This window comes from Sturnira hondurensis, unplaced genomic scaffold (genome assembly GCF_014824575.4).
Source record: "Sturnira hondurensis isolate 20B ecotype Veracruz unplaced genomic scaffold, ASM1482457v3 Scaffold0009776, whole genome shotgun sequence".
In the NCBI taxonomy this organism is placed as follows: Eukaryota; Metazoa; Chordata; class Mammalia; order Chiroptera; family Phyllostomidae; genus Sturnira; species Sturnira hondurensis.
Genome location: NW_028082407.1, coordinates 13,845 through 40,266, shown reverse-complemented (window position 1 = coordinate 40,266; position 26,422 = coordinate 13,845). Strand labels below are relative to the sequence as shown.

Sequence of the window (26,422 nt, the reverse complement as noted above, 5' to 3'; positions counted from 1 at the left end):
GGGCAAGCACACATTGATGTTTCTCTCCCTCTCTTTCTCCCTCTTTTCCCCTCTCTCTAGAAATAAATAAATAAAATCTTTAAAAATTTTTTTAAATAAAAAAAAAGATAAATAAAAGCTAAAATTTCAAACAAAGCTAAAACAAATGCAGCATTCCTTGCTAGAATGTCATTAAAAACCCGAAGAACAGCATGCATTGCAGTACTCACTCTTTGCCACCATCAAGATCCTGCACATCCTTAAGGTAGAGGGAAAAATCGATCACTCCAACCTAATCAAAATAACATGCACAGGTTTAAATACAGAATCACTGTCCTGCTTTCCACATAGACCTTACAGTCTTAAAATTCTGGGTATTTATATTCCTGTCTCTTTTCTACAAATACTTATGTAGTTAGGTTAACCACCTCTACAGAACAGCAATCAATCAAACAAATACGATGGCAGAGGATTTAAGTGGAAACTACACTAACCTCCTCCCAGGACGAATCTGGAATTACAACTGAACTGCAGAGAAAGCATCCTGAGTAGCCAATGAACACGAGCTGGAGAGAAGCCTTATAACCACAGACAGACAGAGGAAACCACCTCACCACAACGTGACTGGTCTGGAGTGTGGAGGAGGCGACAGAGGGCTGGCCTGGCTCCCAGGGGCAGAAGCTGAAGTGCCAGAGGGATCTTTCAGCGGGCTGGTGGGTCCCCCTGAGAAGTGTGGGATCTAACCCGCAAGCTGGACTCCCCAGTCTATAGCACCAGAGCCAGAAAGGAGCCCACATCGAATCCAGCTGTGAAAAGGAGCAGGGTTTCTGTCTGCCAGAGAGAAATGGCTGGAGATGCAGAATGCCTCTTAAAGGGTGAATGCACAGAACTCCACTTAGAGACACTCACCCTGTGCCCCAGCAGAGGGAAGGCAGAGTGGACTAGAGATGCTTAAGCAGAGTCAGAGAGAACGGAAGGAAGAGCTGCGGGGATCCCTGTGCTGGGTCATCCCCACACTGCAGAGCCATCTTTCTCAGGCAGAGCTCTCCCCTCCAAGCGGCATCAGCCTGACGGGCAGCAACAGCCCCAGCTACAGGAATCACTCTGCCCCACCCTGTGGAGTTGCAGTGTGACTGCTGAGCACAGCTTGATTAGACTAACAACGGATCTGTTTGAAGGCTGATTAGTTTAACATCTAAGGTGGGAAAGACAAAGAAGCACCCCAAATGGGAAGACAAAGAGAAAGACCCTAAATGAAAGAACAAGACAATTCTCCAGAAGAACTAGGTGAAATGGAGGAAAACAATTTATCAGACAGAGAGTTTAGAATAATGATTTAAGGATACTTAATAGCATGAAAAAAAGACATAGAAACTATAAAAAAGGACCAGCCAGAAATAAAGAATACAATATCTGAGATAAATAATACACTGGAAGGAATAAACAGTAGGTTAGATGAAGCAGAGGATCAAACCAGTATTTTGGAAAACAAGGTAGAAAAAAAAACCCAAGCAGAGCAGCAAAAGGGAAAAAGCATTTAAAAACTTGAGACAAGCTGAAGAAACACTTTGGACAACATGAAGTATAACAATATCTGCATCATGGGAATACCAGGAGGAGAAGAGAGTGAGCAAGGGATCAAGAATCTATTTGAAGAAATAATAACTGAAAATTTTCCTAATCTGGTGAAGGAAAAAAAATCACACAAGTCCAGGAAGCTTAGAGTCCTACACAACTTGGACCCAAAGAGGCCTATACCAAGACACATCATAATTAAAATGACAAGGCTTAAACACAAGGAGAGGATCCTAAAAGCGGCAAGAGAAAAGGAGGTAGTTACATACAAGGGAGCACCAATCAGACTGTCACCTGATTACTTAGGAGAAGTGTTTCAGGCCAGAAGAAAGTTGCATGAAATACTCAAGGTGATCAAAAGCAAGGACCTACAACCAAGGCTACTTTACCCAGCAAGACTATCATTTAAAACTGAAGGAGAAATAAGGAGCTTCCAGACAAGAAAAAGCCAAACCAGTACTGCAACAAATGTTAAAGGGCCTGCTTTAAGAAGAAGGAGAAGTGACTTCTGGCCAAGAAGGAGGCATAGGTACATACACTGCATCCCTTCGCACAACCAAAATAAGGACAACAACAACTTAAAAACAAAAAACCAACCAGAACTGACAGAAAATCAAACTGTATGGAAGTCCGACAACCAAGGAGTTAAGGAAGACACATTCATCCAGACGGGAGGAGGGGCGGAGACAGGCAGCCTGGAGAGGGCTCCAGAGAGGACTCGTGGCAAAGCGGCAGCTGGACCCAGAAAGGCTGTGGACTGTGGAGCGGGCAAGGCCCCACATGCAAGGCAGCTGCCAGACCCGGCAGTCCTACATTCGCATGCAGATAAACCAGGCGAAACTGGGGAGTGAGACAGACCCCACAACCCAAGAGTCCCGGCAGGGAAATAAAGCCTCAAAACACTGATCAAAAACACCTTTGGGGGCTGAGGTGCTGGGAGAGACTCCCAGGCTCATAGGAGAGTTTGCTGGAGAGACCCACAGGGTCCTAGAACGTACACAAGCCCACCCACCCGGGAATTGGCACCAGAAGGGCCCAATTTGCTTGTGGGAAGCAGGGAAGTAACTGAAATCCGGCAGAGAGTGGAGCAGGCGCCATTGTTTTCTCAGACCCCTGCCCCACCTATAGCGTCACAAAGCAGAGAAGTGGGTTGCCCCACCCAGGGGAACACCTAAGGCTCCGCCCCTTACTACATAACAGGAGCACTGAGGAAAAAAATGGCCCAAATGAAAGAACAGATCAAAGCTCCAGAAAAAATACAATTAAGTGATGAAGAGATAGCCAACCTATCAGATGCACAGTTCAAAATACTGGTGATCAGGACGCTCACAGAATTGGCTGAAATTGGTCACAAATTGGAGGAAAAAATTAAGGCTACGCTAAGTGAAATAAAGGAAAATGTATAGGGAACCAACAGTGAAGGAAAGGAAACTGGGACTCAAATCAATAGTGTGGACCAGAAGGAAGAAAGAAACATCCAACCAGAACAGAATGAAGAAACAAGAATTCAAAAAAATGAGGAGAGGCTTAGGAACCTCCAGGACAACTTTAAATGTTCCAACATCCAACTCTGAGGGGTGCCACAAGGAGAAGAGGAAGAGCAAGAAATTGAAAACTTATTTGAACAAATAATGAAGGAGAACTTCCCCAATCTGGTAGAGGAAATAGAATTCCAGGAAGTCCAGGAAGCTCAGAGAGTCCCAAAGAAGTTGGACCCAAGGAGGAACACACCAAGGCACATCATAATTACATTACCCAAGATTAAAAAAAAAGGAGAGAGCCCTGGCTGGTGTAGCTCAGTGGATTGAGCACAGGCCTATGAAGCAGAGGTCACCGGTTCGATTCCCAGTAAGGGCACATGTCTGGGTCACAGGCCAGTTCCCCAGTGGGGGACACACGAGAAGCAACCACACACTGATGTTTCTCTCCCTTTCTTTCTCCCTAAAAATAAATAAATAAATAAATAAATTTTAAAAATCAAACAAATAAAAATAAGGAGAATCTTAGAAGCAACAAGAAAAAAGGAGACAGTTACCTACAAAGAAGTTCCCATAAAACTGTCAGCTGATTTCTCTAAAAAGACCTTATAGGCAAGAAGGGGCTGGAAAGAAGTATTCAACATCATGAAAGGCAAGGACCTACATCCAAGATTGCTCTATCCAGCAAAGCTCTCATTTAGAATGGAAGGGCGGATACGTGTTTCCCAGATAAGGTCAAGTTAAAGGAGTTCATCATCACCAAGCCCTTATTATATGAAATGTTAAAGGGACTTATCTAAGAAAAAAAAGATAAAAACTATGAACAGTAAAATGAGAACAAACTCACAACTATCAACAACTGAACATAAAAAAACAAAAACAAACTAAGCAAACAACTAGAACAGGAACAGAATCACAGGAATGGAGATCACACGGAGGGTTATCAGTGGGGGAGTGGGAGGGGAAGAGAAGGGGAAAAGGTACAGAGAATAAGCAGCATGGATGGTAGGTACAAAATAGTCAGGGGGAGGGTAAGAATAGTATAGGAAATGGAGAAGCCAAAGAACTTAAATGTATGACTGGTGGACCTCAACTAAGGTGGGGGAATGCTGGTGGGAGGGGGGCATGCAGGGCAGAGGAGAATAAAGGAAGAAAAAAGTGGGACAACTGTAATAGCATAATCAATAACATATATTTAAATAAATAAATCATATTTTGGTTTAAAAAACGCCTCCAAACACATCTCTCTAAAGCACACACACACACACACACACACACACACCCTGCTCACTCATGTGCTGGAAGGGTATATGCCACCACGTAACACTGAATTAGTTGTCTCTGAGTCATGTGATTCTGTGTGAGATTTAGTTTCATTTTTAAAATACACCTCTGTATTTAAATTGTTTTTCAAAATGCAAAAACAACAAAACTGTTGGAGAAAATAAAACCTGACCTGGGCAGAGGGATTGGGGAAACTATAGACTCTTCAGGTCCAAACGCATGGCAGGCAGAAGACTGGGCAGTGGCCGGGCCAGATACAGATGCCCTTCTCACCCTGAGGAGGGGTCAGAGTGACTGTCCCCCGGGGCACACTGGGAGTCTAGGCCACCTGCTCCCACTGGAAGAGGGCTGTGCTCTCCTCCGTACCTTTCCACTTTCATTTGTGCCCTGTTTTACCACCTGACTTCCCAAATCTCTCCTGACTCTATCTCCCCAAACCCCATCCAACCTGTTGGGACTTCTAGACACATCTGTTCAATGTTTGTGCTGTGTCCATTCTTGGCCCCTTCTAACTCATGATCTGGATTGATCATATGTGAACCCTGGCCCAAACATTTCATGTACTGCTTAAAAACCTCCAAGAGCTTCTCAAAGATCAACAGACAACACAGAACCCTTGAGCATGGCACCAGCGGCCCAGCGTCTGAGCCTAGCCTTCACCTCCCCTCCCCTGTGGAGCTTCCTGTGTTCCAGCCACCAGCTGCTTCCTGTCCCCTCTGTGTGCCCTCTGTGTGCCCTCTGTGTGCCTCTGTCCAGGCCTTTTCTTTGCCCTTCCCCAGCTGCTTCCCCTTCTGTCCCTGTCTGGGGTTTGGCACTGTCTACAGACCCTAGGTAAAATCTCTGGCCTAGAGAAGTCATTCTGCCCGGAGCCAAGTCCCCACTTTACCTGAGAATCCAAGTCTTCTCCTTTTAAGCAAAGATTGGCATCAAGAACGTTGAGTCCCACCAGGAGTCCAACGATCACTGTCCCCTCTTCCTCCATCATTAAGGCCTCTGGCTCGTAGAACTCACTGCAAGAGACAAGTGGTCGCGGAGTGGCTCGGGAAGGCTCTCACCAGCTGCTTCTCCCTGCTGCGCCCATCTGGCCACCTCCTGCTCGTGGCCTGGCTGCCAGAAGCTCCCTTGGGTGAATTTCCTCCCACCTTTCATTTCCCTCTCCAGCTACAAGTGCTCCTGTGTCTCCTCTGGCCTCTCCTCTCTTCCTGTGGCTCAGAGAGGGCTCCTCCCACCTCTAGTCTATGGTGACCTCTGCCATTGGAACCTCAGACCCCAGCCCTTCTCATCTCGCTTTGGCTCCTGCATTCCCGACCCTCACTCTGCCCCTCCTGGCCCCACAGGCTCCTTCTTCCACGCTGCTGCGAACACCTCCCACAGCGCGCCCCACCTGCAAGAATCAAATTCTTCCCTCTTCTGCGTGCCCCATGGGGCAACACTGGCTGCTTTTACTTCCTTATGCCGTCACCTCGGCCACTTGCAGGGGGCTTCACGCCCTTTCCGACTGCTTCTGGTCACACTGATCTGCTAACACATCACTCTGTGTGTGTGTGTGTGTGCACGAGAACTCACTATCTTTAGGGTCAGTGTCTCAGGCAAAACCTGCCCCTCAAAGCTGGTGCGACCAGCTTGGAGCACAAAGGACACAGCATGTTTGGGATCAGTGTTCGCCATGTAAGGCATGTTCAACAACACGCCAGGATTTGAAAACCACAGAAAACTGAGGGTGGCGGGCCATACTGTAAAATGTATTTTTGTCTCAATTAGATTAAAAGTAACTCTAGAGAGATTCTTCCCTTATGAATCCTCATATTCTAGAGAAAGTTCCTTTTGTAATTACTATTTTTGCTTATAGTTATATAAATATCAAATATGAACCAGTCATAATTTCAGTGCTAGCCAGTTAGCCTTTACTGACGCTAAGAGAATAAATCTTTACAAACTGGACACAGAACCCTAAAGTAGGTAATATATTACAAAAGCATCTAGTCCTTAAGTCATTTTTTTCTGTTATCACCCAATTTAATAAATACAATTTTGTTGAAATTTAATGGAATATACTGTCAGCTACCTAATCTTAGATATTTTTGAAGAACGATCTTTTTATAAATAAAATGTAATATAAATCTTCATTCATTCATACCAGCTTTCAGATCCAGTGCTCAAGAAAATGAAATAGCACTATTTTAAATCTAAGCCATAGAATATTTATGATTAATAATCATTTTAATAAGCGCTCTATACATTATAGACTCCCGTTTGAACTGCAAAAGACAAGTGCAAACAAGTGAGATACCTTAACGTGTGTTTATTGTCTATCAGCACCTTCAGATAGTCTGCCAGTTTCTTTTGCATGAGGGCGAGATAAAGCCAAGCTCGGCCTCTTCCCACAGCTGTCCTGAATGTAAACAGAGAATCAAACTGTTACAGCTGAACAGTAACAACGAAAGACAAAACAGCAAGACAAAAGAGTCAGCCCAAGGGATACACACATTTGCTCTCTGAGTGCGGAGGACACCCCAGGAACGGCTGCTTCGGGGGCTGGGGGAGAGCACTGCTTGGGAAGGCAGTCGGTCGCTGCATACCTCTGGGTACTGTTTGAATTGTTATCAAGGGCACATGGGGTGTTTTTTTAATTTTGATAAAAGATGAAAATGTCTTAAGTCACAAAAATATGATTCCTGGAACAAATACAATCAGATAAAACAGCATATATTAATATAATTTCACAGGGAGCCAAGAAATATTAGGTTAGCTTTGTGTAGGGATACATATTCTCTCAAAGATCACTAGTGCCTGTCAAAGTGTTGAAGTCTCAAGGTTTCTGAGGCATTAGCTCAAAGGTGCAATTTTTTTAAAAACTGTGAAAAAAACACCTTAACGAAATTCACCTTTTAAGTGTATTGCTTAGTAGGTGTTCACTGCATTACGCTGTTATGCAACCAGTCTCAAAGGCGCAAATGTGAAAAGGCCTGCTTTAAACATACGAGAAGAAAAGCCTCCCAACCACAGACCTCATACTGTTGAAGGAAAACAAGCAGTTAAGTGCGTTTGCAACGGAGGTCTGAGTGGAGAGGCACTGCTGTACTCAGCGTCTGCACCAGAGGGCGCCCTCACAGCCACACAAGCTGGCACCCCGGACCTCAGAGCCAGACCCACAGGGTTCATCTAACTTCACTAACACAAAAGGCTCCACTAACACCACCGCCCACCACTACAAATGATGGGGGTGAAAAACACAGTGAAAAGGAAAGGAAGTAAAGTTGGGAAAAAAAGGTAGTGAATGTTGGCGTGAGGTGGGAAATGACAACGGAAAGGGGCTGCTCAGTGGGGTGCAAGTGGCACAGCTGCCCGAGCAGGCAGCTTGGTGACTGCCTGCCGGCTCTCCACGGCCTACATCCAGGAGGAGGACATTGGAAGGACATGATTGGGACGCACAGGAGGCACGTTTGGGGACAGTCACCACTGCACTGCTTGCAGATGGAAGGTCGGAAGACAAGTCCAGAGCCCCAAGGGCGTCACACAAACCAGCTGGAGGACAGGCGGCTGTGGAGGAGCACGTGATGCGGAAAGAAGTCTAACCTGATATGAAGGGAGAAAGGCTAAGGAGCAGTGCGTCGGGTTCAATAGTTAATCCCCACCCCCATTTCCCTGTACATTAATATAGGTACACTGCTTTTAGTTTAGGCTTATTTCCAAAACACTTTTATACACATGGGAACAAATATAAATCCCATTTTTCTCCTCTTTTTTATTAAAAAAGAGAGAATGTGTTATACATGCTGTCCCCTCAACCTGCTTATTCCACAGGGCTCTGCAGTGACAGGGCTTGGTGGGGTTTAGAGCAGGGGTGTCAAACTCATTTTCACCAGCGGCCACATCAGCCTGAGGTTGCCTGCAAGCAGCCAGATGTAATTTTAGGACTGTATAAATGTAACTACTTCTTAACACTTAAGCAAGAGCTCAGCTCAGCTGTGGGATGGAAACAAGGTGCCAGGCTGGATAGAACCAGGTGGAGGGCCGTGGGCCTTGTGTTTGCCACCTGTGGACTAGACAGTTGCAGTAAAACAGGCCTGTGCTCTCTTTCTGGTTGCCACTCACTTCTTGTCAAGGGACCTTGGGCAAGTTGGTCGCTCGCTCTGAGTCTCAATTTCCATGCCTGTCACTGAGGATACCAGCTGCTCTCCTACAGCTTGTTGTGGAGGATTAAATGAGGTAAGGAAATGTTCTTAGCACCAGGCCTCACACGTGGCACCCCCTTAGTAAAGCGTGGCTGTTACTACTGCCTGAAAATGGAGCAGGCCAGCTCCCCAGGAAGAGGGTCAGACAGCCGACAGATGCTGCCGGGGCTCTTTCACATCAGCCCAAGGATCTCTGGTGCCTCTTCTAATTAGATTCCATGACGACACCTTGTTTGTGTTCTGTCCAGTTTTTAATTTTGAGCCTATGATAGGAACCTCGAGGGCAAACCCCGACTCAGCAAATGATTTGTTAGTCCCTGCCTTTTCACAAATATCCCTTGTCCTGGGACCTAAAATCTGACCTGAGCTGTATTATTAGAAAACTGCCCAGATGCACCTGAAGCCGTGACTCCAGGGGTGTGACAATGACTCCTTCCCCTTCTGCCACCTCACCCTGTTCAAGCTTGTCTGACAAGCAGGAGTCACTGTCCCCAATTTAAGAAGGAAATTGAGGCTTAGGAAGGGGTAGATCTTGATCAAGATCATGCAGAGAATGAGCAGCAGAGCTGGGACTAAAGTCTCACTGTGGCTCATGCAATTTGTTCTAAATTGTTCTAATACTATTTTATCAGCAAGGAATTGAGAAATGGGGAAACACAAGGGAGTTTTTTTTAAACATCAAATCAGTGTAACAACTTCGTACTCACTTTAATTCTGGCAGATTTCTGACACTAGTGGCTATATCTGATGCTTCTGGGCAAAGCTTCTCCACCAGCTCCAAAGGACCAAAGAAAGATTTATTTTGGCCAATAAAACTCTTCTTGACTAAAAGGGAAAACAAAAGTGTTATTCATAAGAACAGGCTACAAAATGTCTTCAGGGTACACAGTGTCTCTTCCAAAAGCTGAATAAATGCTTCAGATTTAATCCATCCATTTAGTTCTTCAGATTCAGCCTGGGGACCTGGAGAGGTCAGGTAACAAATGAGCTCTCCCTTCGGAAGACATGGATTCTCTGATGTTCCTACCATGCTCTTTCTCCAAGTATTTGCTGCCTGTGAAATAAAACAGTGCCTCACAGGCTCACCTGTGAAATCCTTCCCTTTCCTTAAAGCCTGACTGCAGACAGACATCACCGCCATCCCGACCTGAGCCGCCTGTTCTCCCCTTGCTTAAAATCCTCCAAATACTCTGAGAACAAAATCCAATTCTTCTCCTGACCTATAAATATAAAGGCTTACATGTCCCTGCCCTTCCCACCTCCTTCCCCTCCGCACCCCTCAGTTACCTGGTGTCCTCCTTAAACCAAGGGTGAGCCCACTCAGGGCCTGTACACCTGTTTTTTTTGTTTGTTTGTTTGTGATTTGGCTTTCCCCAAATTTTCATGTGACTGACTCCTTCTCCTGTATGTCTCAGCTCACACCTCGCCTCCCCAGAACCACCTTCCCCTTTCACCCTGGCTAAACGGTCTTCTTACTCTGGCTGGTGTGCCTCGGGGGATGGAGTGCCGGCCTGCAGACTGAAAGGTTGCTGGTTCAACTCGCAATCAGGGCACTGCCTGGGTCATGCCAGAACCCCAACTGGGGGTGTGCAAGAGGTATCCAGTCAACGTTTCTCTCCCTCTCTTCCCCTCTCTCCAAAACTTAGTTAATTAATTTTAAAAAGTAAAAGGTTTTTTCCTTGATTTTCTATCATTTAGCATATTTTGCTTCCTTGAATTTGTAGCATTTTGCAATTATATTAGTATGTTTCTGCCCTTATTGTCTATATGTTCTTCTCTACAACTGTGCTGTCCAAGGTAGTCACTAGCCTCATGTGCTACTGAGCACTTGAAAGACAGCCAGTACAACTGAGACATGCTGTAAAAGCAAAACACAGCGGACATTTAAGCCTTAGTATAAAAAAGAATGCAAACTATCTCATTAATAGGGCTTTTTAATAATGATTATGAATTAAAATCACAATACTGTATTTTGGATATATTCAATACAATAAGATATATCTTTTAAACTAATTTCACTTTTTTTAAACGCGGCTACTAGAACATTAAAAATTGTACATGTGGCCCTGGGGCGGGGGGTGGCCCAATGGCTGAGCGCCAGCCTGTGAAACAGAGGGTTGCCAGGTGGATTCCCAGTCTAGGGCACATGCCTGGATTGTGGGCCAGATACCCAGTGAGGGGCGATCGAAAGGCAACTACACAGTGACGTTTCTCTCCCTCTCTTTATCCCTCCCTTCTCCCCCCCCCCAAAAAATAAATTTAAAACATTTTTTAAAAATTGCACATATGGCTTGCATGGCAATTTCTCTTGGACAACGCTGCTGAAAAAACTACAGGTCTTGCGGGCAGGAGGTCGAGTTCTGTACCTTGGTGTTACCACAGCAACCAGAACGATGGCAGCACTGAGGAATGCACGCCGAGCCCCGGACGCCCAGACTCACCTTTCAGCCCGTGTTTAAGGCAGTGCTCCAACACCACGAAGAACTGCTGCAAGGGGGCGTGGTCCGCATCCAGGCTGCGGCCCAGGCTCAGGGCGGATTGCAGCAAGACCTTGATGCTAAGTTTCATCATGTGCATCAGGTTGGTACGCTCCTCCATCATCTGGCACTTGGAAGCTGCGGGGGCAGAAGTAAGGACAGCTTCGTCAGTGGACTGACCGTGCTCCCGGGCGAGGAGCTTGGACACGGGGCCACCGGCGCAAGACCTGTCAGGCGGGAGGCAGGCGGTCTGCTCAGAGCGCAGACTCGTGGAGAACTGGGGTCCGCGTGAGATCCCAGGCCTCTCCCATGTGGCTCTGCGCGCTGCTAAGGCGACGGCCCACGACTCGCACCACCTGCCTCCTCCAGCATTCCATTTTCCGCCTACCGAAGGGAGTAAACCACGGGGAGCCCCGCCCCCAGGCATTTCTATTGGGCGAGCCCAGAGGTCGCGCTCCTAGGAGGGACAGGAACCTTTCGGACCTTGGTCCTTGAGCTTTTCCGGAATCCCCCTTCACCGAGAGGGATTCCGGAACCTGCTCTACGGTGTGACGGTGACATCTGAGTTCCTTCGGGGAAGCCCAGACACTCGGTTCCAGACTCACATTCTCATTGTTGCCAACCGTTCGTCCACAATAAGTTGACAATTACGAATTATACACTTTTTTGATAAGTAAAGCCGTCAGAATAAAAACTCAGCTGTCTTTCCATTTCAGCTCCATTCACCTTGTCGCTCTCAGGGTAGAGTGTGTTCAACCAGCATTATATAGCCATGCCAAATGCTTGCCAAATGTGTCCTCACACCCAGGAGACTCACTGCAGAAACTTGGTAAAAATGTCCAGCCTCAACTCGAACAGTCTGGCCGGGAAACTGCCTCAAGGCCAGGAGGGTCCCCAGAGTGCTGGCTCCGGCCAACCAATCACCGAATCACGGCCCTCCACCTTTCTAAGGGTCGGCTGGAGGGGGGCTGGCTTGTTTCATTTTGCAGGTTAGTACCCGGCTTAATCGTCAGGTTCATAGTCTTCTAGTCTGAATTGCTTGTTAAATCTTCTCTCGGATTGATCTACATATTTCGGATGTTAGTCCTTTGTTTGCCTGTTTTTATTTTATGAGCCTTACTATGGACACATAAATAGAAGAGCATATGTGTGCGTAGCTAAATTGAAAAGAACAATGTTATGACTGAATTTATAATAAAGATATTAGGCAAGCAAATATTACTGAGACTTGAGACAGCCTGGGTAGGGCTAAATATTCTGGACTGGCTCAGCAAAACCTCACACTAGCTGCTAGGAAACGAACACCGGCCTAAACATTTTGTCTTGGTTGTGAGAGAGAACAATGACTTAAGTAAAGCGTTTGAGTCAGGGGTGGTTTAATTATTTTTAAATTTTGAGAGAGTCCTATCTATTACATTTATAAATTTGAAAACTTTTAATGAATTGGATGATGGGCAAAGGAAAAAAATTGTAAAACCTCCTCAAGAGGAAGGTGTAGCCCTGAATAGACCAATAACCACAGAAGCAAAGATCGTAAGGATTTAACCTTAAAGAAGGCAGTGGTCTTCCAGTAGCAATACATATCCAGGCAGTCTTGCAGAGGGCTGGGCAGGCCCAGGTGGCTTAAGGCAGTGACTCCCAGGCCTTCCTGTTCCACAGGTACGCTTTCTTCTCCCCTTCCCTGGAAGAATGTCACTTCACTCCCTGCCTCCTTATCTTCCTCTTGATGTGGTGGCCTAGGGTACAGAAAGTCCCACATGTGTCCTAACAGGAAGAGCTTCTAGTCCCTCATTTACTGAAGTTAGTTCAGGAAAACTGGTCTGCAGGAGGGGAATGGCTTTTAGCTCTCTGCTGGGTATCCTAAATTTAGAACGTAAAAAAAAAAATCACCCCCACTGCTACCAAATTAAGACATAATCATTTTCAGCCAGTCTCAATACTCAGTACTCTAGAATGCGTATTAACTTGATGGACATATTCCATAAATTAAATGAGCCAAATTGTAGCTCCAAGTTTTTGATGAAAATGGATTTGAAATACACATAATCTAAGTCTTTTTGTCAAAAAGATACTGTATCAGCAAAGGTGTAATGAAATAAGCAATATTTAGATGTCCTCAGCCATTCTGAGTGTCCTGGGTTAAACAAGGTAATTAAGTAAAAGAATTACAAGCATAATTACCACTCGATAAGTCTTAGTAGGGCCTTTTTTTGGGAAATTTCCCAGGGAAATTTCTCTTAAAGATTTTATTTATTTTTTTAGAGAGAAGGGAAGGGAGGGAGAAAGAGTGGGAGAGAAACACCCATCAGTTGCCTCTGCTACTCACAGGGGACTGAATCCGAAACCCAGGCACGTGCCCTGACTGGGAGATGAACTGGCAAACTTTTGAGGGGTAATGCCCAATCAACTAACCCATGCTGGTCAGAAGTGAAATTTCTTTAATATGACTAGGCTACATCCTTTCTTGCAAGTCAGGTAATTTTCATTCACTTTGAACAAAAAATTTTTTTCTAAGATTTTGTTTATTTATTTTTAGAGAGAAGGGAAGGGAAGGAGAAGGGGAAGGAGAGAAACATCAATGTGTGGTTGCCTCTCACGTGCCCCTACTGGGGACCTGGCCTGCAACCCCGGCAAGTGCCCTGACTGGGAATCGAACTGGCAACCATTTGGTTCCCAGCCCACGCTCAATCCACTGAGCTACACCAGCCAAGGCATGAACAAAAATTTTTTAAAAATTACTGACAATAGATCTATGTGATTTTGGACACATAACTTAGGTATTCAAAGACTTGAGCAACAACTGCTCTCACGAAACTGTCCTTGTATTTCTTATTTATATGAGCCAGGTTTTCCTCAGGGATGACATCTATAAACAACCAAAACAAGTGGAATAAAATTGATGCTGAGACCTATCACATTTTATCAGCAAATCATATTCACACATCTATAGACATGTGCTCAACAAAAAAACCAAGACCATTTAGCTCCTCTCAGAGCAATTCCATGAAATATTTATGTATAATTATGTATGAAATTATATTTAAATTCCTTTTATCGACTTAGCATCACTAATAATTTTAACAGTAATTCATTCCAGAAAAAAATTTTATACACTTAGAGTGTTAGCCACAATAAAAGTTTATTAAATTTTTATTTACATAGTTTTGTCTCAGACATATGATAGGATGACCAATAAAAATTATAGGACAAATGGAATGGAAATTCAAATTCAAGGAATTAAAGAAAGGAAAAATGTAAATTTTTTAAATATAAAATAATTTATTTATTTCAAATCCTGAAGGCATTTACATACTACTTCATACACTTACTAGTGATATAACAGTTTTATTTCAAAAACTCAATATTTAAGCCCTGACCAGGTAGCTCAGCTGGTTAGAGTGTTGTTCCAATATGCCAAAGTTCCAGGTTTGATCTCCCGTCAGGGCCCATCCAAGAAGCAACCAAAGGCCCTGGCTGGTGTGGCTCAGTGAATTGAGTCCTGGCCTGCAAACCAGTTCCCAGTCAGGGCACATGCCTGGGTTACCGGCCAGGTTCCCAGTTGGGGGCACATGAGAGGCAACCACACATTGATGTTTCTCTCCCTCTGTTTCTGCCTCCCTTCCCACCCCTCTAAAAATAAATAAATAAATGAAATCTTTTAAAAAAGCAACCAATGAATGCATAAATAAGTGGAACAACAAATTGATGTTTCTCTTTCTCAACAAATCAACAAAAAAAAGAATAAAGTCAATATTTCAGTGAGCCAGAAAATGTAATCTAAACTTTAAAATTATGACAAAAAATTTTACATGTCAACTTTATTTTTTTTAATTTATTTAATTATTTTTCAAGTACAGTTTTCTGTCTATTACTCCCATCCCATCCAGCCCCCGTGCTCCCCCCTCCCTCCCATTTCCACCCTTCTCAGTTGTTGTCCATGTATCCTTTATATATGTTCTTCTAAATCCCTCCCCTATTTCCCCTGAAATTCCCTCCCCTCTTCCCTCTGGTTACTGTCAGCCTGTTCTCTATTTCAGTGTCTTTGGTTATATTTTGCTTGCTTGTTTGTTTTGTTGTTTAGCTTCCTGGTAAAGGTGAGATCCTATGGTATTTGTCCTTCAACACCTGTCTTATTTCGCTCAGTGTAATGCTTTCCAGTTCCATCCAAAAATATGGAACGCTTCACGAATTTGCGTGTCATCCTTGCACAGCGGGCCATCCTTGCACAGGGGCCATGCTAATCTTCTCTGTATCGTTCCAATTTTGGTACATGTGCTGCCAAAGCGAGCACTACATGTCAACTTTAAAAGCTTAAATTTTCTTAGGGGGTTATGTGAGCCAAAAATGTGAAGACTGGTGTTTCAGGTGGTCAGCGCTGGGGGTGGCAGGGGCTCTCACCACTGACCCTCCCTCCTAAGGGGCCGTGCCCTGCAGCCATCTCATCCACCACCCCCTGCCCCGCCAGTCACCTATTCCCATTCGTGCTCAATGGAGATGTACGGAAAGTTTGGGCTGGGAGGATCTTTAAGCCAGTTCATCTCTCTATTTTACTGTGGTCAGCAGTTAGAGAGACAAGAGCAGAGCAAGGACGGTAGGCCAGATACAGAAGGTCACCAGGATGGAAAGCCCGGGGTGCCTAGCAATGGGCAAAACTGGGAAAGCACATACCTGGCCCCCAGGGTGGCCTTTCCCCCCTAGCATATTGCTGAGGCAGGAGACAGTTTGGAAGGCGGAAACCCCAGAGGACACAGATCCTGTTCTAAGACCGGTTGTTCCTGCTTTCTGGAAAAGCGCTGAATCCTGGTGACTCGTGAATCCACCTGTGCAGAAGATGCTACATGACCCCTGCTTCATTATAATAGCATCATAATAAATTAACATTGTTCGACCCCCTTCCCTGGTGGCCAATCAAGGAAAATCATGGGAGACCACATGGGCAGCAGCTTTAAAATAATATAACTACTTGTACACGCACAACAAAAGCCCACTGAAACTACCCAGGAAGGATGCACCCTGCAAGAATAGAATCCCTCCAGCCCCTGAGGTCAGTCCCTACTCGGAGTTGGCCTGCTCCCATGTTCTGTGGATGCACTGTCGCTTAGTAAGTCTGCTCTGTGCGGGTTTGGTTCAACTCTTTGTCCGCAGTCACCAAGAACCTGGTTTCCTGTGCCCACCTGTGACATCCCTGGTCCTGCCGTTTACATCTCCTAACCTTTCATATTGCTGATCACATGGTTCAGACCCTCCCCTGAGCTCTCCTCCCCTGGCATGTCCCCGGACATGCCGGTCAGACCCCTTAGATGGGCACACGCAAGGAGGCTGGAGAACAGCCCTACAGCAGTGAGGCCCCAGGACAGTGAGGTCCTGAACTGCATCAAACGCATCCAGGTCTGGGTTGTGTTTCAGCTCCAGGCCCAGAAAAGCAGGAAACCAGACAAGTGACACCATGGCCACCTCAGGACCCCCTGCCCTGGCACCCGCCAGTCAGTGGACATGAGGATGCTGAAAGGACACACCTGGACACTGATGACTGTTGTACTGTCATCCTCCCCGGGACCTCCCCTAAAATCTCCACCCTTAAAAGCCCTGAGGATGGGGCACCCAGTGCTCCCAGGAGAGTAACAGGGTGCTGAGCTGGAGGTCCCCAAAACCTCCAGTAACATGGCTGGGGGGAGGGGAAGCAGAACAGGGCAGAGTTACTTTGCATGTCTAAAGAACGTGGCCAGTGTTTCAGTAACGTTGATAGGTGTGCCTGCCTCCCTGGAAGCTAGGGAGATCAGTGTGGTGGTGGGGAGTGGTTCCTCGGTGGCTGCCCCTGGGAGCGGCTGGGAGTCGGTTCCTACCTCACGGGAAAAGCCTGCCCAGATTAACAATGGCAGCCAAGAAAGGCAGAAGAAACCAGAGTGCTGGCAGGTGTAACCCTTCATGGGAGGAGTCAGAAATGGAGTTCCGGAGGAAGATAGTGCTGGGATTTAAACCCAAGTGCAGGGCAACCCTGCTCTCTTAGAGATACAGTGGTCTCAGCCCCACAGCTTACAAAGGAGCAGAAAAGCATGATGTAGCAGCCATGCAGGGGTCTTGGACACGTGGTTTGCAGAGGATCCCCTGACTCACCATGGGGAGGGGCCGTGAGGTTTGGGAATAAGAGGGGAGCCCAGCCAAGCACAGATGACTGGGAGAAGCTGAACAGGAACCTGTCCAGCTGAGCTACAGACTTCAATTTCTTTTCCTGAGAGTCATCACCCCTGACTGGCACCGGGAAGGCAGGGCTGTGTGTGTGTCTCTGGGCATTTTACGGGAATGGGGCTTAATGGAAAAGTTCCACCATTATTTTTTAAATCTGTATAAGTTTTAAATAAATAGTTCCTTTCCTTTTCATGAGACTCTGGCTTTGGGAGTCATGGGTTTTTTTCCAGCAGCCCGCAGTAGAACCTAGAGTGGTTCCGTTTCAGGAGCACGTCCGTCTGTACCTCCCCAACCCCAGGCATGTCACCATTACCTTCCTCTCTCCTACGCGCTAAAGGCCTTTTGTTTCCTGGGTCCATTCCTCCCACCGCTCACTCCTTCTACCTCTGTGACTTTCTACAGAAACTTTCTCTTACAGTTTGAGGCGTGGCTCTGAATTCTTTCCCAGCCAGAACTCAGGTACTGAGGTTGGTGGACTCAGGTCCAGTCTGACTCAACTGGTCTAACACCTGGTGCTGTTCTCACCTCCACCAAGATTACTGGTTATGTGAACTTGGATCCCTAAGGTTCACTAGTCATAGTTCAACAAAACACACAGTGTCACAAAATTCTACACTTATGAAAGTGGTAAATAAATGGTCTGTCAGTGATCTCGACCTTGACCCTGTTAGGGGGCAGGGGCTTAACTCCCAGGAGCATGGCACAGACAGGCAGAGTTGCAGATAACATGCAGCCACCACCTTCTTGCTGGAATAATGTTGTCAATAGTTTTCAGAAGCTATTGATGATTTGAGTGTTTATGTAACACCTGCTAATTGCCTAAATTTTTTAAAAATGCTTTTATACTTGCAAGATAGAAAAATGCAACTACCAGCCACAATCAGCTCAAAGGGCTGCTAGTTTGTTGTAACATCTAGTAGAGAGAGTAAGTATTCAGGAGGGGGCATGGAATGCACAGGGGTTTTTGTTGGGTTCTGAATTACACAGAAGTGACTGGATTCTTAGTAGATTTAAGTTTTAGATTTGAGTAGCTCTTTGATTTCTTGGAAGATTTTATCATACAGTATGGTGTCATCCTATACTGACAAGGAGGAAAACCGCACTGGGAGGTGAGAGAAGTTACCGGGCTTCCTTTTGGAAGGAGTCCCGCCACACGATAAACTTTGCTGTGGAAGAGGACAGAGGAAGGCATACCCACCACCTGCCTAACGGCACGTGCGGAATCAGAGTGCCTTCTTCAGTGAGTGCCCAGGCATGAGAAATCGTGCTGGGCACGGGGAACACCTGTGTTCTGCTACTGCTCCTTTACTCGGAGGCAGCACGTGACAGTGTGGGTGTGGAAGCATGTGTGCACGCGTCCTGTGCGCAGAGACTGCCGAGATGAAAGGACGTGCTACAGGCACAGACCTCTCAGGACGGGTGGGACAGTTTCTGGGATGGAGGACTTCTACACTGAGTCTTCTTTTGCAGGTGGTGTTTGGTTTGGTTTCACCATGCACTTAATTACCCTAAAAAAGAAAACACCTAAAACAAGGCAGCCCTGAATGCAATCGAGGTGACAGCACTGCAAAACACACGCTCAGAGCATTCCACAACATTCTGCGGCACTTCCTTTTAGCCTCTATTACCCAAAACGTTTTATCTGGCAAGAGTGCAGCTCACACTGGCTCTCTGCTCCTTCACCACTTCCTCTGAGAAAGCTCTGTCCACAGCTGTAGAAGCAGATCAAGGGGAAAGAGGAATGAACAGGCCTTGGCTGAAGGGTGGGGGTTGGTGGCTGTCTTTTCCTAACCTGCTTTTCTTTTTCTTTTTCTTTTTCTATCAATGTGTGGTTGCCTCTCGCACTTCCCACACAGGGGACCTGACCCGCAACCCACACATATGCCCTGACTGGGAATCGAACTGGTGACTCTTTGGTTCACAGTCTGGTGCTCAATCCACAGAGCCACACCAGCCAGGGCCTAACCTGCTTTTCCTGTCCTACTGGCTGGCTTCAAATCCAGGCCACATGTGGGAACCAGCCTCCCAGCTCATCCTAGATGCCCCCGAGTTTCAGCCCTTGGTGAGACATATTCAGTTTTTGACAGGTCTGAGTGGCAGTTATTCACTGGATATTTTCTATAAATTGTCCAATTAAAAATCCATGTGTACATCTTATGGCATTTTGCTTATAAAATCAGAGGCATCAAGGCATCAAGGCGTCGTGACTGAGCAAGGCCTCGAGAGGCAAATGTTTCTGTTCCACTGCTGCCTCTGCCATTTCTAAATAACTGGGTCAAGTTACTTCTCTTGAATTCAGTTTCCTTCTGTATAAAGCGGGGGGGGGGGGGGGGGAATGAATGTACCTATTACAGGGGGCTGGCTACTTGGGAGGAAGCAAGGAAGTCAATCTCCCCTTCACAGGCCCTAAGACATCACTCCTTCCTGCAGAGATGCAGAGGTTATCTGGTCCAGGTTGGGGACAGGTCCCTGCCCAGCTGCCTGCTAGTGTGCTGTGGTGACTGTTCTGCCCTGGGGCTCACCAGGTGTGACCCCCAACCCTCCCTGAGCCAGCAGTAGTCATACAGTCGGGTCAGGAAGGGGTATGGAGAAGCCCCAGGGCAAGCCTAGTGGGCCAGGGAAGCCCAGAATTTGTTCCGAGGAGGCAGTGGAAGGTGGGACCACAGGCCACGCTCCAAGAGCCCTCCTTCCCTAAATGCTCCTTTGTTCCACTGGACTTCACGTACAAAACAAAGACTCGGGGATATAATTACTAAACAATTCCTAGTTGTAGGGCACTTCTCAGTGCCTGGCCATGGGTGACCACATTGATTACACAGTGACTACACACAAAGAAGCCCATCCTGCTATTCCATAGTATTTTGAAGGTCCAACGAATTAATGTTGGAGACCTAAGACTAACATCTGGCACAATGTAAGTGTTGGCTATTATTCACAGCACTACCATAAATGAAAAACAAGTATTTTTCAAATACAGGGTGGGGTACAAGTAGGTTTACAGCTGTATGTGAAAGTTTATTCATGCATTACTTATTAATTATTGTGTTACTTTCCATATGAACAACTGTAAACCTACGTTTCCCCCACTCCTGTATGCATTTGTGTGCTAGGCACTGTTCTAGGCACTGGCACATTTTATTTATCAGTGAATAAGCACATTTATTATTTGCTTACTATGTGCCATGAACTATCTGAGAGACCTCCTGAAGACCCTGGGTCCTGGCTCTCAGGACTGACTGCCAGCGGGTTGGTGCACAGACACTGGGTGACACATACACATGTGGCAAGCTTGTGGGAACCAGGTATCTGGATTGAACAGGAGCTCTCATTACCTTCTGGACCGACTTTTTATTGCCAGAACCTCAAAAGAAGTTAGATTTCAAAATTTACTCCATTTTTTTTAACCACTGAAATTTTCAGTTCATTATTCTGGTGTCCATGCTGACTTCTACAACAAATTTACCAGTGGACAAGATAGAAGCAAGAAACCTTCGAGGCACACTAAAGCTTCTTAGGGGGGCACTGCCATCTTCGGTCAGCTCTGCTCTGCAGCACTTTCTATGAAGAAGAAAATGCTCTCACTGCACTATGCAATAGGTAGCTTACATCTAAGATAGAAAGTCACACATTTTACGATTCCATTCTTCTCACAAATGTGCTGAAACTCTTGCTAGATGGCAAAGGGCTGTAAAGGACTGGAAGACATCATCGGGTCAATCAAACAATACCGCCACTTTGCAGGCAGGGCGAAGTGTGGTGCTGGGTTCAGCACACAGCGAGATGGGTGGTGGCGCCGCTCCGGAGCTCAGGCCTCACACCTGCACCCGCACCTCCTGCCTTCCACTTTGGTGCGGCGAATCCTCCGGGACTGTAGAGGCACTATCACACCCGCAGGTGTCAGGAGGGCTGGCATTTTGGGATTTACAACAGAGGACACTCCTGAATTCACTTAAGTATTTTTAAAACTTATACAGATAACCTAAGCTCAAATGCGTACATTTTCCTAAAGTTCACCAATGAAAATAAGAACGCTGTCCGGGGTACGAAAGTGGGAGTCAACCCCCCCAAGCCCACGTGCTCATCGGGGCGTGGCCACAGGGGGTACAGAAAAGAGAGGGCAAACCAGGCGTCGGAACACGTTGGTTTTTTACAGCTCGCCTAACAGGGTCCCACCGCCCGGCTTCCACAGTCAAGGGCCACGAGTTCCGCTGGGAGCATCCCGAGCGCGCACGCCGGACCTACCTGTGCGCGTCGCGCCCTCCGTCCCGTCCGCGCCGCCGAGCGCCGCGGCTGCGCGCAGCGCGCTCCCGCAGCTGGCCGACAGGTTCCCCGTGGCCCTGCGCGCCAGGGTGAGGATGGGCGCGGACCAGCCCTCCGCCGCTGCCCGCCGCCTGGCCGCATTCTGCAGGTCCGCCGGGCCAGGCAGCTGGCTCCGGTCCACGATCTCAAACTCTTCTCCCGGCTCCTGCCCGGGCCCGCGCCCGGCCGGGCAGCCGTCGCCCCCGTCGGCGGCCATTTTGGCCACGTCACGTGGCCCTGGCGACAGCGAGCTCGCGCCGGCGGCCGTCGCGCTGCGCGCTCGCGGTCACACTTTCCTGCTGCTGGGTCCTTCTCTGTTCTCCACTCTCCTTTCCCTCTTTCCTTGCACCTAGTGGGGTTTGGGAAGGCACAGTCAGAACCCAAGCGGCGGGTTTCAGGGCGTCACCCTGGGCTTGCCTGCGCCCCCCTTTCAGGCGCGCCCAGCCCAGCCTGGAACGGAGCCCCGCGGCTCTTTCTGTGTCACTAGTTCCTTTTTTTAATTTCCATTTCCTATTTTACTTTTTCTTTTTCGTCATTTCTCTGCGGCAGTTTTCAGGACAAGCCCAAAAAAGGGCAGGAAAGGAAATTCTGAGACAGGAGAGGCAGGAAAGAATAGTTTTTAAAAATTAACTGAATAACAGCAGTTTAGCAGGAAAGAGCACGCAGCAGAGGACTGGAAACCAGAAGGCCTGGATTCTTGCTCTTGAAACCGGGAAAGGGGCGCTGGGGCGCTGGGCTGCCTGTCACCTACCAGACTGAATACGCAGAGACAGGATTGAATTTTTTAAAAATATTTTATTTATTTATTTATCTTTAGAGGGGAAGGAGAGAGGGAGAGAAACATCAATGTATGGTTGCCTTTTGTGCATCCCCTGCTGGGAACTGGCCTGCAGGGTACTGGCCTGCAACCCAGGCACGTGCCCTGACTGGGAATCAAACCGCGATCCTCTGGTTCGCAGGCCTGTGCTCTATCCACTGAGCTACACCCGCCAGGAGGATTGAATTTTTTTTAAAGATTTTATTTATTCTTAGAAGGGAAGGGAGGGAGAGAGGGAGAGAAACATTAATGAGTGGTTGCCTCTCAAGCGCCCCCTACTGGGGACCTGGCCCATAACCTTGGTTTGCAGGCCAGCACTCAAGCCACTAAGCCACAGCAGCCACGGCTCAAGCCAGCCTTTTTATAAGAGGGCAAAGGTGTAGGTGAGGGATTTGGAATCCAGGAAGGAGGTTAGTCAGATGAAAGCTGCAGTCCGGCACCTTCCCTAATATGCTTTCACTCAGTCACTGGTCGTTTTCTTCATCTGTGTCCTGTGTCCTGGGTGGTGGACAGTCTCTCCCTGAACACAGTGGTTGGGATCCCACCTTGATGGCTTCTGGTCTCTTCTGGAGCACAAAGGTCAATTGCTTGTGGTCTCCTGGAGTCAGGGGTGGGTGCCATACCTGCAGTTCCTGAAACAATAGCTTTTCACATGCATTAACTACTAGGCTTATTAACTACGACTAAAGCTAAAACTTTCCCACTCTTCGATCTCCCATCATTATTAATTAGTTAAATGTGACAGTCATAGAACTTACCTCCTCATTCAACAAGGTTTCGCAGTGAGGAGCACAGGGCAGACGTTAGCAACTGATGACTGCTACCCAGCCGTGCCAAGGCACTCTGCACTTGTGAGGAGTTACTGCCTCCTTCTGACACTTGGGAAAGAAGGGGATTTGACAAGGTAGAAACCCAAACATCGCGGCACTTGACACTTCGTTCGCAAAGTACTGCATGTGGGCCTCATCAAACCAGAACTGTTTGGTTTGACTCCCAGAATGTTTAAATTTTAAATTCAGATTTTTTAGTTGTTGGGAGATACTGAGAAATCAAAAATATTTTGCATAAAACTCTGGACTTTGGCCTTCTCTTGAAACATCAGATTTGGCAACTCAGTGTTCCTGAGGGCAACAAACTGGTGGAGTGGACAATGGCTTCCCCTTTGGAAGTCCAGGCACCTTGGTCTAGCCCCCTTCTCTGGTTTTCATGATCTGTCTGGTCCCAGAAGGCCAGTTGTTTTGGGTGGGGTGGGGAGTGAGTGAATAGAGAATGAGGAGTGGGGGGCGGGGACTGGGGTGTGAGGTTGTCTGTAAGAGACAGGCTCCTTCAGGACTCTCCACGACAGTCACATAAAGGAAAGCTTGTTTGTAATGATCAGAGCCTGGAGCCTAATTCCATTCTGCATAAAAACAAACTCTTTTGGGGGTAACAGTTTTTAAAGACTTTATTTATTTATTTATTTTTAGAGGGGAAGGAGAGAGGGAGAGAAACATCAATGTATGGTTGCCTTTTGTGCATCCCCTGCTGGTAGTTAGCCTGCAAGGAACCGGCTTGCAACCCAAGCATGTGCTCTGACTGGGAATCGAACCGCGATCGTCTGGTTCGCAGGCCCGCACTCAATCCACTGAGCTACGCCAGCCAGGGCAGTGGGGGTAACAGTTTTAATGTGGTACCAGGCTATGCTTCAGGAACAACCACAAATCTCAGCAGCTTAACATAACAGGAGTTTGTTTCTCTCCGTACTTGACTTGCGTACCTGGGCTTGTGCAGGTCCCATCTCTGGGAGCAGAGTTTTACATCAACACTAAATGACCCAGCCCTGAAGTGACAGACGCCACTCACATACATTTCATTGGCCAAAGCAAGTCACCTGCCACCTCTAAGGTCAAGGGAGTTAGAAAGTTCAGTCTTACTAGGATCTGGGAAAAGAAGTGGGAATATTGGTGAGCAGGATATTGACTACCATAAACGTACCTTGAATTTTACCAGAATGCAACTAAATTGATTTGTTCAGAAACTAAGAGTTATTCACCATTTCAGAACATCGCATCACCCACAACAGTGTTGCTTTTGGTATCTGAGAGATTAAGACAATGCCTGTGCTGTCACAGTCACAGGTGTTTTACACAAAGGTGCCAATGTTTAGTTACAGTATCTGTGTTGGTTGTTGCACCTCACTGATACACTGAAATTTATACAATAGACTCCTTTCTCTCATACTACAGTTAGGACACTAGTTGTTTGAAATTTTAAGTGTCGGTAGGCTGAGTGTCTATGAATTTAATTTCAAATTGTAAATGGGGCATTATGAAATATGTATTCCTGATAGGGTAGGCAATTGAGTGTGCTGGTCATGATCATAATTTTCCTAGCAACAAACACAGCAGTTTTAAGTGCTTTCAATTTTTACTTTACATGAGGTCAACTCTGGAGCAAACTTGGTAAGAGGGGTTTTGAGGGAAGAGGATGTGTGCGATTAAGTCAAAATAGTAACATTTAGAACACATCCTAACATATTTGTTATAATGTAAAGTTCCTCTCTGCAAACATGTGACCCAATTCTCCCTCCCTGACCCCACCCCAACCCCCACCTTTTCTTTTTTTTTTTATTTTATTTATTTATCTTTAGAGAGGAAGGGAAGGAGAGAGGGAGAGAAATATCAGTGTAGGTTGCCTCTCATGTGTCCCCTGCTGGGAACTGGCCTGCAACCCAGGCATGTGCCCTGACTGGGAATCGAACCTCGATCGTGTTGTTCATAGGCCCGCGCTCAATCCACTGAGCTACACCAGCCAGGCCCCCCACCTTTTCTTTAATACCATTGCCCTCTGTGTGGTTTGTCCCCTAGCTCTGCTCTCCTCTCTGCTCGGGCCCTGTGTTTTGTGCCTTTTTCATCTGCCTGCCGCCTTCTCCTGAGTGTGAGCCCACCCTCAGCCCATCGTCACTCTCACTTTTCTTTCCAGTCTTGTGGTGGGCTCTCACCACATTTGGACCCTGTCTCTCAAATCTGGCTCTGTCCTTCTAGTCCCAGCTGCCCACGTGGATTCTCACCTGCGTTTTGCAGTCCCCCTCCAGGATGTCTTCTTGTGTCTTGGGGCTTTATCTCCTCTGCTTTGGACACCATAGCCCTTGGACTTCCTAAGGCTCAGGGCTGATCCTTGAACCCTTCTGCTTACAAATCTCCCTTTGCTGTCCCTTTGCAGGAGGCTTCTTGTCTGCCTGCTGCAGCTGCAGACTGCTCACCGGCTGCTCCGTGTGGACTAGCAATGGAGTTACACAGCACCTTGGGCTGGTTTACTGATTTGCCTGAGCACAAAGCAATTCCCAAAGAGATCCTCCTGGCCTTGTTGGTTCTGTGCGTTGGCCCATTGGCTGAGAGTCCCTGGGGCCTTCCTAATTTCTTCTCACATGTACGAAGTGTACATTTTGGTTGGCATTTGTAATCTAGGAGATCCTTACAGTCTGGACATAGTTGCTACTCTGGTGCCAGGAATGGTCATTTAAAGTCAAATCCTTTTTCTGAACAGTGCAATATAAAGCCTAAACCCGGCCACAAGTGCTGCCTGATAGACCCTCAGAGGTGATGGAAGGTCCTAGGTTCGTGGACTGTATGGGGGCCACCGGCCAGAGGTGGCCACTGAGCACTTGCAGTGTGACTCATGACACTGAGAAAAAGAACATTTACTTTAATTAATTTAAATTAAAAGAGCTCTATGTGGCCGGTGACTATTGTACTGCACAACACAGGTGTGGATCCAACTGCAAGGTTAGAGGGAACATAGTGAAGAAAGGAAGGGGGGAAACTACAAGACTCTGCCAGAAGGGGCAGTGTCCCTGGGGCCTGGCTGAAGACGCAACCCCAGGATACCAGACTCACCTGCTGGGAAAGGTGGGTGTTTGCCAGTTGGTGAGCTCTGAATGTGGACCAGATACTAGGTATTATGGAATTACCATGTTAAGTATGATCATGGATTGTGGACGTGTAGGAGAGGCCTTTATTTTTTAGAGCTGCATTAGAGTATCAAGTGGTAACCTGTTGTGATATCTGTACCTTATTTTAAAATAAGCTTCAGCCCTGGCCAGTGTGGCTCGATGAATTCAGCGCTGGCCTGCCAACCAAGGGGTCACTGGTTTGATTCGCAGTCAGGGCACAT

General features: G+C 46.9%; 1 protein-coding gene and 1 non-coding gene across 2 annotated transcripts in view; both read right to left on the bottom strand.

The window, feature by feature from the left end:
- RUFY1 (RUN and FYVE domain containing 1) overlaps positions 1-21,916 on the bottom strand; it is a 49,966-nt gene extending 28,050 nt beyond the window's left edge. The window contains exons 1-6 of the mRNA XM_037058002.1: positions 21,397-21,916; positions 10,933-11,106; positions 9,199-9,316; positions 6,607-6,708; positions 5,203-5,326; positions 210-271 (exon numbers count right to left, since the gene is read on the bottom strand). Of these exons, the coding sequence (XP_036913897.1) occupies positions 210-271; positions 5,203-5,326; positions 6,607-6,708; positions 9,199-9,316; positions 10,933-11,106; positions 21,397-21,670 (854 nt within the window). The 5' untranslated portion in view covers positions 21,671-21,916. The remainder of the gene's footprint in view (positions 1-209; positions 272-5,202; positions 5,327-6,606; positions 6,709-9,198; positions 9,317-10,932; positions 11,107-21,396) is intronic.
- Positions 15,153-15,259, bottom strand: LOC118995114 (U6 spliceosomal RNA). Its single transcript, XR_005068203.1, has one exon. It is a non-coding gene; the product is annotated as a U6 spliceosomal RNA (small nuclear RNA).
- Positions 21,917-26,422: the final 4,506 nt, after the last annotated feature.